The following is a 17,062-nucleotide window of genomic DNA, read 5'->3' as shown; positions in this document are numbered from 1 at the left end:
TTGGGTAATACTTTATTAATTCTCTTTACTCTGCTTGTTGCCCTGATTCAAAAGCATATTAGTTTTAAAAGTGGTTTGAATTACATAAATGTATGTAACCTTGACTTTGAAATTATTAAAAAGTCAAACAAAATAATTAGCCAAGGACATGTTGTGAACATTATTCAAATTATAATGTATCTAACATACAAGGTTCTGGCAGTAAAAGGACTGTATATCTTTTTGGGGGAGGTATAGATGACACACAGTGTTACATTAGTTGCAGTTGTACAACATAGTGATTTAACAACTCTATATATTATGCTGTGCTCACCACAAGTTCAGCTACTGTCTGTCACCATACAATGCTATTTCATTACCAGTGACTATATTCCCTATGCCATACATTTTATTTCTGTGGCTTACTTATTCCATAACTGGAAGCATGTATCTACCATTCCTCTTCACCCATTTTGCCCATACCACCACCTAATACTATCTAGAAACCACCATTTTGTCTCTGTATTTATAGGTCTGATTCTGCTTTTTATTTGTTATTCATTTTTTTTATATTTCACTTAAGAGTAAAATTATATGGTATTTGTCTTTCCCAGTCTGACTCATTTTACTTAGATAATACCCTCCAGGTCCATCCATGTTGTTGAAAATGGAAAGCTCTAATCTTTTATGGCTGTGTAATAATATCCCATCACACACACATACACGCACACACATATCCTATCTTCTTTATCCATTCACATATGGATGGACATTTAGGTTGCTTCCATATCTTGGGTATTGTAAATAATGCTGCAATAAACACAGGGATGCATATATCTTTTTCAATTAGTATTTGTGTTTTCTTTGTGTAAATACTACTGGTATTATTAGATCATATGGTATTTCCATTTTTCTTTCTTTCTTTCTTTTTTTTTTTTTTGAGGGATCTCCATACTGTTTTCCACACTGGTTGTACCAATTTACTTAACATTCCCATCAACAGTGCACGAGGCTTCCTATTTTCCACATCCTTGCTAACACTTGTTATTACTTGTCTTTTTGATTCTAGCCATTTGATAATTGTAAGGTGGTAACTCACTGTGGTATCGATTTGCATTTCCTGATGATGAAATGCATCTTTTCATGTGTCTGTTGGCCATCTGTATGTCTTCTTTACAAAAATGTCCAGAGGACTATATATCTTGACCCTTGCCAACCCCTCCTCCAAATACAATAGCAAATTTGGATTCTAAACATTTGAAGTATTAGCATATTAAAACTTGTAGTTGAGGAGCAGGCCTGTTATTTTGCTTCCTATGTCTTCATATAGAAAGCAAAGGAATTGAGTTATGAAAAAAAGGTCAACTTTTATTATATACAGCTATACAAGGAAACAAAGTCACAAATCATTTAAAAGTTTCAGTTTGAATCCATCATAATTGTGCAACTATACTTGCTTAAGATGAAAACACTTAAAAAATGGACTATTAAGAATTGGCACAATGAAAATTCTACATAGGGCCTTATTATAATTAAGAAAAATAAGACTACTCAGTGTGTGGTTTAGGAGAGTATATTTTCAATATTTTGAAATAAAATGCATAGTGCTAAAGGAATAATTCTATTATAATTTAATTCCTTGATTTTTGTTACCAACACTCTCTAAAAAAAGTGTAATCAGAATTTTTGAGAAGAGTAAAATAACTTTTTTCATTACTATTTTAATTTATACACTTATTTATTTTTTAATTTAAATTCAATAAGTTAACATACAGTGTAGTATTGGTTTCAGGAATAGAACCCAGTGATTCATTATTTACAAATAACACCCAGTGCTCATCTCAACAAGTGCCCTCCTTAATGCCCATCACCCGTTTAGCCCATTCCCCCACCCAACACCCCTCCAGCAACCCTCAGTTTGTTTTCTGTATTTAAGAATCTCTTATGGTTTGCCCCCCTCTCTGCTTTTATCTTATTTTTACTTCCCTTCCCCTATGTCCATCTGTTGTGTTTATTAAATCCCACATGTGAGTGAAATCATATGATATTTGTCTTTCTCTGCTTAACTTATTTCACTAGCATAATACACTCTAGTTCCATCCACATTGTTGCAAATGACAGGATTTCATTCTTTTTGATTGCTAGATAGTATTCCATTGTATATATATATACTACATCTTCTTAATCCATTTATCAGTGGATGGACATTTGGGCTCTTTCCATAATTTGGCTATTGTTGATAGCATTGATATAAACGTTGGGGTACATATGCCCCTTTGAATCAGCATTTTTGTATACTTTGGATAAATTCCTGGTCGTGCAATTACTGGGTCATAGGGCAGTTCTATTTTTAATTTTTTGAGGAAACTCCACACTGTTTTCCAGAGTGGTTGCACCAGTTTGCATTCCCACCAACAGTGCAAAAGGGTTCCTTGTACTCCATATCCTCGCCAAAATCTGTTGTTTCCTAAGTTGTTAATTTTAGCCATTCTGACAGGTGTGAAGTGGTGTGTCATCGTGGTTTTGATTTCTACTTCCTGAATGATGAGTGATATTCAAAATCTTCTCAGGTTAGGCATCTGGATGTCTTTGAAAAAGAGTCTATTCATGTCTTCTGCCCATTTATTTATTGTATTATTTGTTTCTTGGGTGTTGAGTTTGACAAGATCCTCATAGATTTTGGATACTCACCCTTTATCTGATATGTCATTTGCATATATCTTCTCCCATTTCATCAGTTGTCTTTTAGTTTTGTTGATTATTTCCTTTACTGTGCAGAATATTTTTATTTTGATGAGGTCCTAATAGTTCATTTTTACTTTTGTTTCCCGTGCCTCTGGAGACGTGTCTAGTAAGAAGTTGCTCCAGCCAAGGTCAAAGAGGTTGCCTGTTTTCTTGTCTAGGATTTTGATGGTTTCCTGTCACACATTTTGAATTTATTTTTGTGCATGGTGTAAGAAAGAAGTCCAGTTTCATTCTTTTACATGTTGCTGTCCAGTTTTCCCAGCACTATTTGCTGAAGATACCATCTTTTTTATATTGGATACTCTTTCCTCCTTTGTCTAAGATTGGTTGTCCATATATTTATGAGTCCATTTCTGGGTTTTCTATTCTGTCCCATTGATCTTTGTGTCTGTTTTTGTGCTAGTACCATACTGTCTTGATGATTAGAGCTCTGTAATACAGCTTGAAGTCCGGAATTGTGATGCCTCCAGCTTTGCTTTTCTTTGTCAACATTACTTTGGCTATTCAGGGTCTTTTCTGGATCCATAAAATTTTAGGATTGTTTCTTGTAACTCTGTGAAGAATGCTGCTGTTATTTCGATAAGGATTGTATTGAATGTGTAGATTGCTTTGGTAGTATAGACATTTTAACAATATGTTTTTCTTCCAATCCATGGACATGGAATGTTCTCCATTTCTTTGTTTCTCCTTCAGTTTCTTTCATAAGCTTTCCAAAGTTTTCAACGAACAGATTTTCTACCTCTTTGGTTAGGTTTATTCCTAGTTATCTTATGGTTTTTGTTGCAATTGTAAATGGGATTGATTTCTTGACTTCTCTTTCTGCTGCTTCAGTACTTGTGTATAGAAATATAACAAACTTCTGTATGTTCATTTTATATCCTGTGACTTTGCTGAATTCGCATATCAGTTCTAGCAGATTTTTCGTTGGGTCTTTTAGATTTGCCATGTAGAGTATCATGTCATCTGTGAAGAGTGAAAGTTTTACTTCTTCTTTGCCAATTTGTATGCCTTTTATTGCTTTTTGTTGTCTGATTGCTGATGCTAGGGTTCCCAGTACTATGTTGGACAACAATGGTGAGAGTGAACATCCCGTTGTTGTTTTCCTGACAGTTTTTCCCCATTTGGGATGATATTAGCTATGGGCCTTGCATATATGACTTTTATGATGTTGAGGTATATTTCCTTCTATCCCTACTTTCTTCAGGGTTTTTATCAAGAAAGGATGCTACATTTTGTCAAATGCTTTTTCTTCATCTATTGAAAGGATCTTATGGTTCTTATTCTTTCTTTTATTAATGTGTTTTATCAAATTGATTGAGTTACAAATATTAAATGAGCCCTAAAGCCCAGAAATAAATTCCACTTAATCATGGTGAATAATCCTTTTAATGTACTATTGAATTTGATTTCCTAATATCTTGTTGAGAATTTTTACATCCACGTTTATCAGGGATATTGGCCTGTAATTCTCCTTTTTAGAGAAGTCTTTGACTGGTTTTGGAATCAAGGTAATGCTGGCTTCATAGGATGAGTTTGGAAGCTTTCCTTCCATTTCTATTTTTTGGAAAATTTGAGAATATGTATTAACTCTGCTTTACATGTCTGGTAGAATTCTCCTGGGAAACCATCTGGCCCAGGACTCTTATTTTGTTGGGACATTCTTGATAACTGATTCAATTTCTTTGCTGCTTATTGGCCTATTCAAATTTTCTGTTTCTTCCTGATTGAGGTTTGGTAGTGTGTGACTGTCTAGGAATTTGTGCATTTCGTCCAGATTGTCCAGTTTTTGGCATATAATATTTCATAGTATTGTCTTATAATTGTTTGTATTTCTTGGTGTTGGTTGTGATCTGTCCTGTTCCATATGTGATTTGGCCTATTTGGATCTTCTCTTTTTTTTTTTTTTCTTTTTGAAAAGTCTAGCTAAGGGTTTATCAGTTTTGTTTATTCTTTCAAAAAACCAACTTTCAGTTTCATTGATCTGTTCTACCATGGTTTTTTTTGTTTGTTTGTTTGTTTATATATCATGTATTTCTGCATTAATCTTTATTATTTCCCTTATTTTGCTGCCTTTTTTGCTTTACTTACTGCTCCTTTTCTAGGTACTTTAGGTGTAAGGTTAGGATGTGTATTTGGAACCTTTCTTGCTTTTTCAGATAGGCCTGAATTGCAATGTACTTTCCTCTTAGAACTGCCTTTGCTGCATCCCAAGTGGTTTGGACTGTCATGTTTTTCTTTTCATTTGCTTTCATGTACTTTTTATTTCATCTTTAATTTCTTGGCTCACCCATTCATTCTTTAGTAGGATGTTCTTTAACCTCCACATATTTGAGAGCTTTCCAAATTTTTTCTTGTGGTTGACTTGAATTTTCATAACGTTGAGATCTGAAAAAAATGTATGGTATGATCTCAATCTTTTGTACCTGTTGAGGGCTGATTTGTGACACATTATGTGATCTATTCTCGAGAACATTTCATATGCACCAAAAAGAATGTGTACTCTGCTGCTTTAGGATGAAATGTTGTGAATATATTTGTTAAGTTCATCCGATACACTATGTCATTCAAATCCATTGTTTCCTCTTTGCTTTTCTGCTTAGATGATCTCTCCTTTCCTATAAGTGGGGTATTAAAGTCTTCTACTATTATGGTGTTACTATCAATGAATTTCTCTATGTTTATTACTAATAGATTTACATATTCATGTTCTTCCAACTTGGGGGCATAAATATTTACAATTGTTTGATATTTTTGATGGATAAGCCACTTAAATACTATATAATGCCCATCTTAACTTCTTGCTACAGTCTTTGCTTTAAAATATAGTTGTATGGTAACCTGGGTGGCTCAGTCAGTAAGTGTCCGACTTCGGCTCAGGTCATGATCTTGCGGTTCATGAGTTTGAGCACTGCATTGGACTCTGTGCTGACATCTTAGAGTCTGGAACCTGCTTCGGATTTTGTGTGTGTCTCTCTCTCTATGCTCCTCCCCCACTCACACTCTGTCTCTCTCTCAAAAATAAATAAGCATTAAAAAAGTATAAATAAATAAATAAATAAACAAATAAAATCTAGATTGTATGATATAAGTGTGGCTACTTCGGCTTTCCTTTGACATACATTAGCATGATAGATGGTTCTCCATCCCCTCACTTTCACTCTGCAGGTGTCCTCAGGTTCCTTCACAGCAGTATATAGATGTATCTTGTTTTTTTTAATCTGTTCTGATACCCTATACCTTTTGATTGGAGCATTTAGTCCATTTACATTCAGAGTGATTATTGAAATATATGAATTTAGTGTTATTGTGTTATCTTTAGATTTCATGTTTCTGGTGATGTTGTCTGGCCCTTTGTAGTCTTTGCTGCTTTGGTCTTTTTTTTTTTTTTTTTCTCAAAGAGTCCTCCTTAAAATTTCTTGAAGGGTTGCTTTAGTAGTCATGAACTCTCATATTTTTTCTTTGTCTGGGAAATTCTTTATCTCTCCTTCTATTCTGAATGACAGCCTTGTTGGATCAATGATTCTTGGCTCCATATTTTTCTTATTCAGCATATTGAATATTTCCTGCCACTCCCTTCTGGCATGCCAAGTTTTGGTGGACAAGTCTGCTGCTAACCTTATGTGTCTACCCTTGTAGGTTAAGGACCATTTGTTCCTAGCTGCTTTCAGAATTTTCTCTTTATCCTTGTATTTTGCAAGTTTAACTATGATATGTTGTGATGTTGACCTGTTTTTGTTGATCTTTAAGGGAGTTCTCTGTAACTCTTGGACTTGAATGCCTGTTTCCTTCCCCAGATTGGGAAGTTCTCAGCTATAATTTGTTCATATAAAACTTTTGTCCCTGTTTCGTGCTCTTCTTCTTCTGAGACTCCTGTGTTATGGGTATTGTTTCGTTTCATGGAATCACTTAGTTCTATAATTCTCCCCTCATGATCTAGTAATTTCTTTTCCTTATTCTTTTCAACTTCATTATTTTCCATAATTTTATCTTCTATTTCACCTATTGTCTCCCCTGCTTCTTTTATCCTCACTGTCACTGTATCTAGTTTCTTTTTCATCTCACCTATAGCATTTTAAAATTCATCCTGACTAGTTCTTAAGTCTGTGATCCACAGCAAGGGTCTCTCTTGTGTGTATTATGCTTTTTTCAAGCTCAACTAGCAGTCTTATGATTGTTGTTCTAAATTCTTCTTCATATAAATTGTTTATATGTGTTTTGAGCAAGTCCTGGCTGTGATTTCTTCTTGACCTTTCTTTTGGGGAGAATTCCTCCATCCTCTCATTTTGGCTAAGTTTCTGTTTTTGTGTGTTTTAAAAGCTTGTTATGTTTCCTGCACCTGACAGTACTACTAAATGAAAAATTGGTCACACACTGTCCAGGGACTGGCATTTCAGCAAGTGTTTCTGGTTTACAATGTTGGCACTCTGCTGTTTCGTTTTTGCTGTTTTTTCCCAGTAGTCAGTCCTCTGCAGAGATCCTCCTGCCTTGCAGTAGTGGAGTGTTGGGCCTTTACCCAGGTGTGCTTTGATTTGTTTGTTGAAGGAACTGTGGGAGGAAAAAAAAGGTGTCAGTAGCTTGATCCCATAAAAAAAGAAAAAGAGGGGCGCCTGGGTGGCTCAGTTGGTTAAGCGTCCGACTTTGGCTCAGGTCATGATCTCGCGGTCTGTGAGTTCAAGCCCCGCATCAGGCTCTGTGCTGACAGCTCAGAGCCTGGAGCCTGTTTCAGATTCTGTGTCTCCCTCTCTCTCTGGCCCTCCTCCGTTCATGCTCTGTCTCTCTCTGTCTCAAAAATAAATAAACGTTAAAAAAAAGAAAAAAAGAAAAAGAAAGGGAACACACACACACACACACGCACATACAAAACAAACAGAGAATCGAAAAAACTACAAAGCTGATTCCAAGGAAAAAGAAAGAAAAAAGTAGAAGGAAAGAGAAAAGTAGGAAAAAGAAAAGAATAAAAAAAGTCTGATCCAAGGAAAAATAGAAGATGAAATGACAAAAAAAAAAAATCAGGTATTATGAGCCTGATTACAAAAGAAAAAAAGAAGGAGGAAAAAAGAAACAAAAAGAGTTCTCTCTTGGTGCCTGAAAGGTGTTAGCTATGCTGGTCTGGAAGAGAGGCCAGCTGCACTGGCTTGGAATCAGTCTTGCCCCAGTAAATAAGCAGTTACTAGGCACAGAGGTGAAGGGTTTGGTGAAATTGGGGCCCGCCTCCACTAGGGGTCACTGTGTTGCTCTCTGAAATCTCACCATGTTGGTTTTAGTGGGGAAAATGGCACCACACCAATCTCTTGTCTCCAGAACGGGGATCTTAACCCTCACTATACAGGAAGCCTTCACAGAATAGCGATGGCAGTAAGTTTTCCCTGTGCCACAACTATCCCGTGCCTCTCCTTGGTTCATGGCTGGGATTCAAAACCCAAACTCTTAAAGACCTGGCAAGGTGTGGATCTGCTCCCGTCCTCTGGAGTAGAGCCTCTCCACCCTGCTGATAAAAGGCTTTTGGCTGGCACCTGCAGGGTCTTTTGTCCTTGGGGAGGCAACAAACCTTCTTCCATAAGTACTCCAGGAAGGGGACTGTTCTTTCCCAGTGCACACCATAAATATCTACATGCTATGCACTCCAGGGCCAGATCCTTCCTCCCCAGGACCATGAGCCATGGCTCCACTCTGGAGAAAGTCGCATACTTCCAAAACTTCAGAGTTTGAGCTCCAAAAGCTGTTTGCAAAACCGAACTGGGACACTCATTACTTCTTGCTTCCCAATCCATGGTCCAGAGAGATTTTCCTCTTGTGCTAATGTGATGCCACACTTTCTCAACCCTTCTCTCTGTCTCTCCCCTTTGTCTCTCCAGAAAGGGTTTCCTCCCTTCTACGACTCTTATTTTTTCTGTCCCCCAAATCACCTCCATGCATCTTGCATTTGCCAAGCTGTCTCCCTCCAACTATGGAGATACTTCTGCCACTCTGCAGATCTATTTCTTGGGTACTCCAAGTAATCTGACCTCATTACAGCTGTGTTTGAGGGACAATGAAAGGCCAGGGTCCCCCTACTTCTCCACCATCCTGATCACTCCTCCCTTTTATTTTAGAAACCTTCAGGTTCTTACATCAATTAAATAACTTGACAGGCATATATTGAACATTTCTTCATGCCAGGCATTGTAAAAGGTATTGCAGATTCAAGCATGAGTAAGACTTGGTCCTTATCTTTAAGTAACTTTTAGCGTAGTGAAATGCTGATCAAATATAGGACTAGAATAAATGAAGTGTATAGTATTAGAAAGAAAATCATCACATAAGGAAGTTTAGAAAATTTTCCATTTCTAGCATTTCATTTTGTTCTCATTGTTTCTGTTTTTCTTCTTGAGAGTTTCATTCATTGAAAGCATGTTTTTGTTTTACTTCATTGATGTAATTATAATAGCCATTTTATGTTTTTTTATATATATATGAAATTTATTGACAAATTGGTTTCCATACAACACCCAGTGCTCATCCCAAAAGGTGCCCTCCTCAATACCCATCACCCACCCGCCCCTCCCTCCCACCCCCCATCAACCCTCAGTTTGTTCTCAGTTTTTAACAGTCTCTTAGGCTTTGGCTCTCTCCCACTCTAACCTCTTTTTTTTTTCCTTCCCCTCCCCCATGGGTTCCTGTTAAGTTTCTCAGGATCCACATAAGAGTGAAACCATATGGTATCTGTCTTTCTCTGTATGGCTTATTTCACTTAGCATTACACTCTCCAGTTCCATCCACGTTGCTACAAAAGGCCCTATTTCATTTTTTCTCATTGCCACGTAGCATTCCATTGTGTATATAAACCACAATTTCTTTATCCATTCATCAGTTGATGGACATTTGGGCTCTTTCCATAATTTGGCTATTGTTGAGAGTGCTGCTATGAACATTGGGGTACAAGTGCCCCTATGCATCAGTACTCCTGTATCCCTTGGATAAATTCCTAGCAGTGCTATTGCTGGGTCATAGGGTAGGTCTATTTTTAATTTTCTGAGGAACCTCCACACTGCTTTCCAGAGCGGCTGCATCAATTTGAATCCCCACCAACAGTGCAAGAGGGTTCCCGTTTCTCCACATCCTCTCCAGCATCTATAGTCTCCTGATTTGTTCATTTTGGCCACTCTGACTGGCGTGAGGTGATACCTGAGTGTGGTTTTGATTTGTATTTCCCTGATAAGGAGCGACGCTGAACATCTTTTCATGTGCCTGTTGGCCATCTGGATGTCTTCTGTAGAGAAGTGTCTATTCATGTTTTCTGCCCATTTCTTCACTGGGTTATTTGTTTTTCGGGTGTGGAGTTTGGTGAGCTCTTTATAGATTTTAGATACTAGCCCTTTGTCCGATATGTCATTTGCAAATATCTTTTCCCATTCCGTTGGTTGCCTTTTAGTTTTGTTGGTTGTTTCCTTTGCTGTGCAGAAGCTTTTTATCTTCATAAGGTCCCAGTAATTCACTTTTGCTTTTAATCCCCTTGCCTTTGGGGATGTGTCGAGTAAAAGATTCCTACGGCTGAGGTCAGAGAGGTCTTTTCCTGCTTTCTCCTCTAAGGTTTTGATGGTTTCCTGTCTCACATTTAGGTCCTTTATCCATTTTGAGTTTATTTTTGTAAATGGTGTGAGAAAGTGGTCTAGTTTCAACCTTCTGCATGTTGCTGTCCAGTTCTCCCAGCACCATTTGTTAAAGAGGCTGTCTTTTTTCCATTGGATGTTCTTTCCTGCTTTGTCAAAGATGAGTTGGCCATACGTTTGTGGGTCTAGTTCTGGGGTTTCTATTCTATTCCATTGGTCTGTGTGTCTGTTTTTGTGCCAATACCATGCTGTCTTGATGATGACAGCTTTGTAGTAGAGGCTAAAGTCTGGGATTGTGATGCCTCCTGCTTTGGTCTTCTTCTTCAAAATTCCTTTGGCTATTCGGGGCCTTTTGTGGTTCCATATGAATTTTAGGATTGCTTGTTCTAGTTTCGAGAAGAATGCTGGTGCAATTTTGATTGGGATTGCATTGAATGTGTAGATAGCTTTGGGTAGTATTGACATTTTGACAATATTTATTTTTCCAATCCATGAGCAGGGAATGTCTTTCCATTTCTTTAAATCTTCTTCAACTACCTTCATAAGCTTTCTATAGTTTTCAGCATACAGATCCTTTACATCTTTGGTTAGATTTATTCCTAGGTGTTTTATGCTTCTTGGTGCAATTGTGAATGGGATCAGATTCTTTGTCTTTCTGTTGCTTCATTGTTAGTGTATAAGAATGCAACTGATTTCTGCCCATTGATTTTGTATCCTGCAACTTTGCTGAATTCATGTATCAGTTCTAGCAGACTTTTGGTGGAGTCTATCGGATTTTCCATGTATAATATCATGTCATCTGCAAAAAGCGAAAGCTTGACTTCATCTTTGCCAATTTTGATGCCTTTGATTTCCTTTTGTTGTCTGATTGCTGATGCTAGCACTTCCAGCACTATGTTAAACAACAACGGTGAGAGTGGGCATCCCTGTCGTGTTCCTGATCTCAGGGAAAAAGCTCTCAGTTTTTCCCCGTTGAGGATGATGTTAGCTGTGGGCTTTTCATAAATGGCTTTTATGATCTTTAAGTATGTTCCTTCTATCCCGACTTTCTCAAGGGTTTTTATTAAGAAAGGGTGCTGGATTTTGTCAAAGGCCTTTTCTGCATCGATTGACAGCATCATATGGTTCTTCTCTTTTTTTTTGTTAATGTGATGTATCACGTTGATTGATTTGTGAATGTTGAACCAGCCCTGCATCCCAGGAATGAATCCCACTTGATCATGGTGAATAATTCTTTTTATATGCCATTGAATTCGATTTGCTAATATCTTATTGAGAATTTTGGCATCCATATTCATCAGGGATATTGGCCTGTAGTTCTCTTTTTTTACTGGGTCTCTGTCTGGTTTAGGAATCAAAGCAATACTGGCTTCATAGAATGAGTCTGGAAGTTTTCCTTCCTTTTCTATTTCTTGGAATAGCTTGAGAAGGATAGGTATTATCTCTGCTTTAAACGTCTGGTAGAACTCCCCTGGGAAGCCATCTGGTCCTGGACTCTTATTTGTTGGGAGATTTTTGATAACCGATTCAATTTCTTCGCTGGTTATGGGTCTGTTCAAGCTTTCTATTTCCTCCTGATTGAGTTTTGGAAGAGTGTGGGTGTTCAGGAATTTGTCCATTTCTTCCAGGTTGTCCAATTTGTTGGCATATAATTTTGCATAGTATTCCCTGATAATTGTTTGTATCTCTGAGGGATTGGTTGTCATAATTCCATTTTCATTCATGATTTTATCTATTTGGGTCATCTCCCTTTTCTTTTTGAGAAGCCTGGCTAGAGGTTTGTCAATTTTGTTTATTTTTTCAAAAAACCAACTCTTGGTTTCGTTGATCTGCTCTACAGTTTTTTTAGATTCTATATTGTTTATTTCTGCTCTGATCTTTATTATTTCTCTTCTTCTGATGGGTTTAGGCTGCCTTTGCTGTTCTGCTCCTATTTCCTTAGGTGTGCTGTTAGATTTTGTATTTGGGATTTTTCTTGTTTCTTGAGATAGGCCTGGATTGCAATGTAGTTTCCTCTCAGGACTGCCTTCGCTGCGTCCCAAAGCGTTTGGATTGTTGTATTTTCATTTTCGTTTGTTTCCATATATTTTTTGATTTCTTCTCTAATTGCCTGGTTGACCCACTCATTCGTTAGTAGGGTGTTCTTTAACCTCCATGCTTTTGGAGGTTTTCCAGACTTTTTCCTGTGGTTGATTTCAAGCTTCATAGCATTGTGGTCTGAAAGTATGCATGGTATAATTTCAATTCTTGTAAACTTATGAAGGGCTGTTTTGTGACCCAGTATATGATCTATCTTGGAGAATGTTCCATGTGCACTCGAGAAGAAAGTATATTCTGTTGCTTTGGGATGCAGAGTTCTAAATAGATCTGTCAAGTCCATCTGATCCAGTGTCTCATTCAGGGCCCTTGTTTCTTTATTGACCGTGTGTCTAGATGATCTGTCCATTTCTGTAAGTGGGGTGTTAAAGTCCCCAGCAATTACCACATTCTTATCAATAAGGTTGCTTCTGTTTATGAGTAATTGTTTTATATATTTGGGGGCTCCGGTATTCGGCGCATAGACATTTATAATTGTTAACTCTTCCTGATGGATAGACCCTGTAACTATTATATAATGTCCTTCTTCATCTCTTGTTACAGCCTTTAATTTAAAGTCTAGTTTGTCTGATATAAGTATGGCTACTCCAGCTTTCTTCTGGCTTCCAGTAGCATGATAAATAGTTCTCCATCCCCTCACTCTGAATCTAAAGGTGTCCTCAGGTCTAAAATGAGTCTCTTGTAGACAGCAAATAAATGGGTCTTGTTTTTTTATCCATTCTGATACCCTATGTCTTTTGGTTGGCGCATTTAATCCATTTACATTCAGTGTTATTATAGAAACATACGGGTTTAGAGTCATTGTGATGTCTGTCTGTTTTATGCTTGTAGTGATGTCTCTGGTACTTTGTCTCACAGGGTCCCCCTTAGGATCTCTTGTAGGGCTGGTTTAGTGGTGACAAATTCCTTCAGTTTTTGTTTGTTTGGGAAGACCTTTATCTCTCCTTCTATTCTAAATGACAGACTTGCTGGATAAAGGATTCTCGGCTGCATATTTTTTCTGTCTAGCACACTGAAAATCTCGTGCCAATTCTTTCTGGCCTGCCAAGTTTCAAAAGAGAGATCAGTCACGAGTCTTATAGGTCTCCCTTTATATGTGAGGGCACGTTTACCCCTTGCTGCTTTCAGAATTTTCTCTTTATCCTTGTATTTTGCCAGTTTCACTATGATATGTCGTGCAGAAGATCGATTCAAGTTACGTCTGAAGGGAGTTCTCTGTGCCTCCTGGATTTCAATGCCTTTTTCCTTCCCCAGTTCAAGGAAGTTCTCAGCTATGATTTCTTCAAGTACCCCTTCAGCACCTTTCCCTCTCTCTTCCTCCTCTGGGATACCAATTATGCGTATATTATTTCTTTTTAGTGTATCACTTAGTTCTCTAATTTTCCCCTCATACTCCTGGATTTTTTTATCTCTCTTTTTCTCAGCTTCCTCTTTTTCCATAACTTTATCTTCTAGTTCACCTATTCTCTCCTCTGCCTCTTCCATCCGAGCTGTGGTGGTTTCCATTTTGTTTTGCATTTCCTTTAAAGCGTTTTTCAGCTCCTCGTGACTGTTCCTTAGTCCCTTGATCTCTGTAGCAAGAGATTCTCTGCTGTCCTGTATACTGTTTTCCAGCCCAGCGATTAATTTTATGACTATTATTCTAAATTCACTTTCTGTTATATTATTTAAATCCTTTTTGATCAGCTCATTAGCTGTTGTTATTTCCTGGAGATTCTTCTGAGGGGAATTCTTCCGCTTGGTCATTTTGGATAGTCCCTGGTGTGGTGAGGACCTGCAGGGCACTTCCCCTGTGCTGTGGTGTATAACTGGAGTTGGTGGGCGGGGTCGCAGTCCGACCTGATGTCTGCCCCCAGCCCACCGCTGGGGCCACAGTCAGACTGGTGTGTGCCTCCTCTTCCCCTCTCCTAGGGGCGGGATTCACTGTGGGGTGGCGTGGCCTGTCTGGGCTACTTGCAGACTGCCAGGCTTGTGGTGCTGGGGATCTGGCGTATTAGCTTGGGTGGGTAGGCAAGGTGCACGGTGGCAGGGGGGGCAGGCTTAGCTCGCTTCTCCTTAGGTGATCCACTTCAGGAGGGGCCCTGTGGCAGCCGGAGGGAGTCAGATCCGCTGCGGGAGGTTTGGCTCCGCAGAAGCACAGAGTTGGGTGTTTGTGGGGAGCGAGCAATTTCCCTGGCAGGAACCGGTTCCCTTTGGGATTCTGGCTGGGGGATGGGCGGGGGAGATGGCGCTGGCGAGCGCCTTTGTTCCCCACCAAACTGAGCTCTGTCCTCCGGGGGCTCCGCAGCTCTCCCTCCCTTTGTCCTCCAGCCTTCCCGCATTCCGAGCAGAGCTGTTAACTTATGACCTCCCAGACGCTAAGTCGCGCTTGCTGTCGGAACACAGTCTGTCAGGCCCCTCTGCTTTTGCCAGCCAGACTCGGGGGCTCTGCTTGGCCGGCGAGCCGCCTCTTCGCCCCGGCTCCCTCCCGCCAGTCCGTGGAGCGCGCACCGCCTCGCTGCCCTTCCTACCCTCTTCCGTGGGCCTCTCCTCTGCACTTGGGTCTGGCGACTCCGTTCTTCTAATCCTCTGGCGGTTTTCTGGGTTATTTAGGCAGGTGTAGGTGGAATCTAAGTGATCAGCAGGACGCACCGTGAGCCCAGCGTCCTCCTACGCCGCCATCTTCCCTCCAGCCATTTTATGTTTTAATTTTTTAATGTTTTGTGAATTTTGAATAATTCATTTTATTGAGATACAATTGACATATAACATTATGTAAGTTTAAGGTGTACAACATATTGATTTGATACATTTATGTACTGCAATTTGATTAATACCATGGCATTAGTTAGCAGCTTCATCATGTCACATATAACAACAGCCACTTTAAAATCATCTGTTAGGTCCAATATGGTTCATCTTGGACTTGGAATTGATTGATACTCTCTTTTCCTGAAACTGTGTTCCATTTACTTGGTTCTTTGTTAATTAGATAATTTTGGATTATATACTGCGTATTTGAATATTATGAAGATTTTTTGTAATGATATTTTTCTTCAATGATTATTATTTTTTTTTTTGGTGGATAATTTTCATGACAGTGTTTGCAATGAAAACTCTTTGCTTTTTGGGCAGCAACTCTGGACTCTGTTATCTTTTGTCTTTGTATGAATTACATTGAGCCTCTTCTATACATTTTTGACTCAGGAGTCAGTTTTGGCTCTTTTTTGTACAGAATTCCTCACAAGCATTCAGTGTTTTTTAGCATCTCTTTTATGTTCCTCCATGCCAGAAAGACTGGGCTTTTCCACATGTGTTTTCACCATCACTGGGTGACATAAGAACTATACTTAATCCTAGGCTAAAAGCCACAGATATGGGAGCCTTACTTATAGCTCCCTATTTTCCCTCCTTAACAAAGTGTACGCATTCCATCAGAGTCTGTCTGCTTCTGTCCATTCTCCAGTATCTTCATGTAGTTGATTTTTCAATTTTGTTCAAGCTTTAGAGTTGTTTATTGTGGGGAGGAGAGAGTTGAGTAGGGTCTTAGTCCCTTATTTCCAGAAATGGAACTGAGAATTGAGTTTTAATATTTGAGATTAGAAATGTTTAATGAACCTTGTGGCTTGAATAGAAACTGGAACATACTTTGGGCTGTCAAGGCTACCAACACTGGAGAGAGTGTCATTTTCAAATTTTTATAATTTAGAAAGTTATTTTTCCTGGAAATATGTTAATTCAAAATGTGTTATTTCATAGATATATATAGTTCGCTATAGAAATACATTTTTTTTCGTTTATGTTCAAGGTTGTTCATCGTGATCTTAAACCTAGTAATATTTTATATATGGATGAATCGGCCAATGCAGACTCCATTAGGATCTGTGATTTTGGGTTTGCAAAACAGCTTCGTGGAGAAAATGGACTTCTTTTAACTCCATGCTACACTGCAAACTTTGTAGCACCTGAGGTATTCTTTAAAACTTTAGCATTAGCCTTTTGTTCTTTTCTTTTAGTTGAATATATATAATGTCATGTATGTGTTATAGTTGATAGGTAAAAACTGAGTTATCTTTTCCCAACTATAAAGCTGTTTAAATCCACAAATTCTGATAACCCTTAATATAAATATTCAAACTAGTAACTCACATCTGAAACTAGCCTGAATGTATAATAATCAGACTATTGTATTCTCTTGTGTTATGTACTAGCATCAGAATCATACCCTTGTAGAGCTGGGAGGAGAATAGAGATAACCCCATCTTCAACATTAAATATTCTAAATGAAGTAATTGAGGCTCAAAGTACTTAAATAAATTTTTCAAGACCCAACATTCCCTTAGTAATAAAACCAGGATAAATTTGCAGGTATTTTAGTTTGTGCTGAAGAAGAGGTAATTTATATTTAACATTATATATAACTTATAAGGGCAGTACCACCCATGATTGTCTTTAAGATATAATTCCTGGAGCAAACAGCTTTACAGGGATTTTTATAAGCAGTGGGATTTTTCTTGGCACATAATACTCATTTGTAGATCTTAGAGGGAAGAGTCGGGAAAGGTGAGTCTGGGGAGGTAAAGGGGTATAGGCTTCATTTTTATCAACTTCCAACAGTCACTTCTGATACTGGGGATAGGAGCTTTGACAGTAGAAACCTCAACAGGACTGTA

At 38.4% G+C, this 17,062-nt stretch overlaps 1 protein-coding gene across 1 annotated transcript in view; it reads left to right on the top strand.

Moving 5' to 3' along the window:
• RPS6KA6 (ribosomal protein S6 kinase A6) overlaps positions 1 to 17,062 on the top strand; it is a 205,974-nt gene that overhangs the window by 146,046 nt on the left and 42,866 nt on the right. Inside the window, exon 18 of the mRNA XM_047075696.1 lies at positions 16,198 to 16,359. Coding sequence (XP_046931652.1) covers positions 16,198 to 16,359 — 162 coding nt within the window. The remainder of the gene's footprint in view (positions 1 to 16,197; positions 16,360 to 17,062) is intronic.

This window comes from Lynx rufus, unplaced genomic scaffold (genome assembly GCF_022079265.1).
Source record: "Lynx rufus isolate CCGP_SWC_20201006 ecotype Redwood Valley unplaced genomic scaffold, mLynRuf1.p SCAF_14, whole genome shotgun sequence".
Classification (NCBI taxonomy): Eukaryota; Metazoa; Chordata; class Mammalia; order Carnivora; family Felidae; genus Lynx; species Lynx rufus.
Note: the sequence above shows the minus strand (reverse complement) of the source record. Positions and strands in the feature narration are given on the sequence as shown.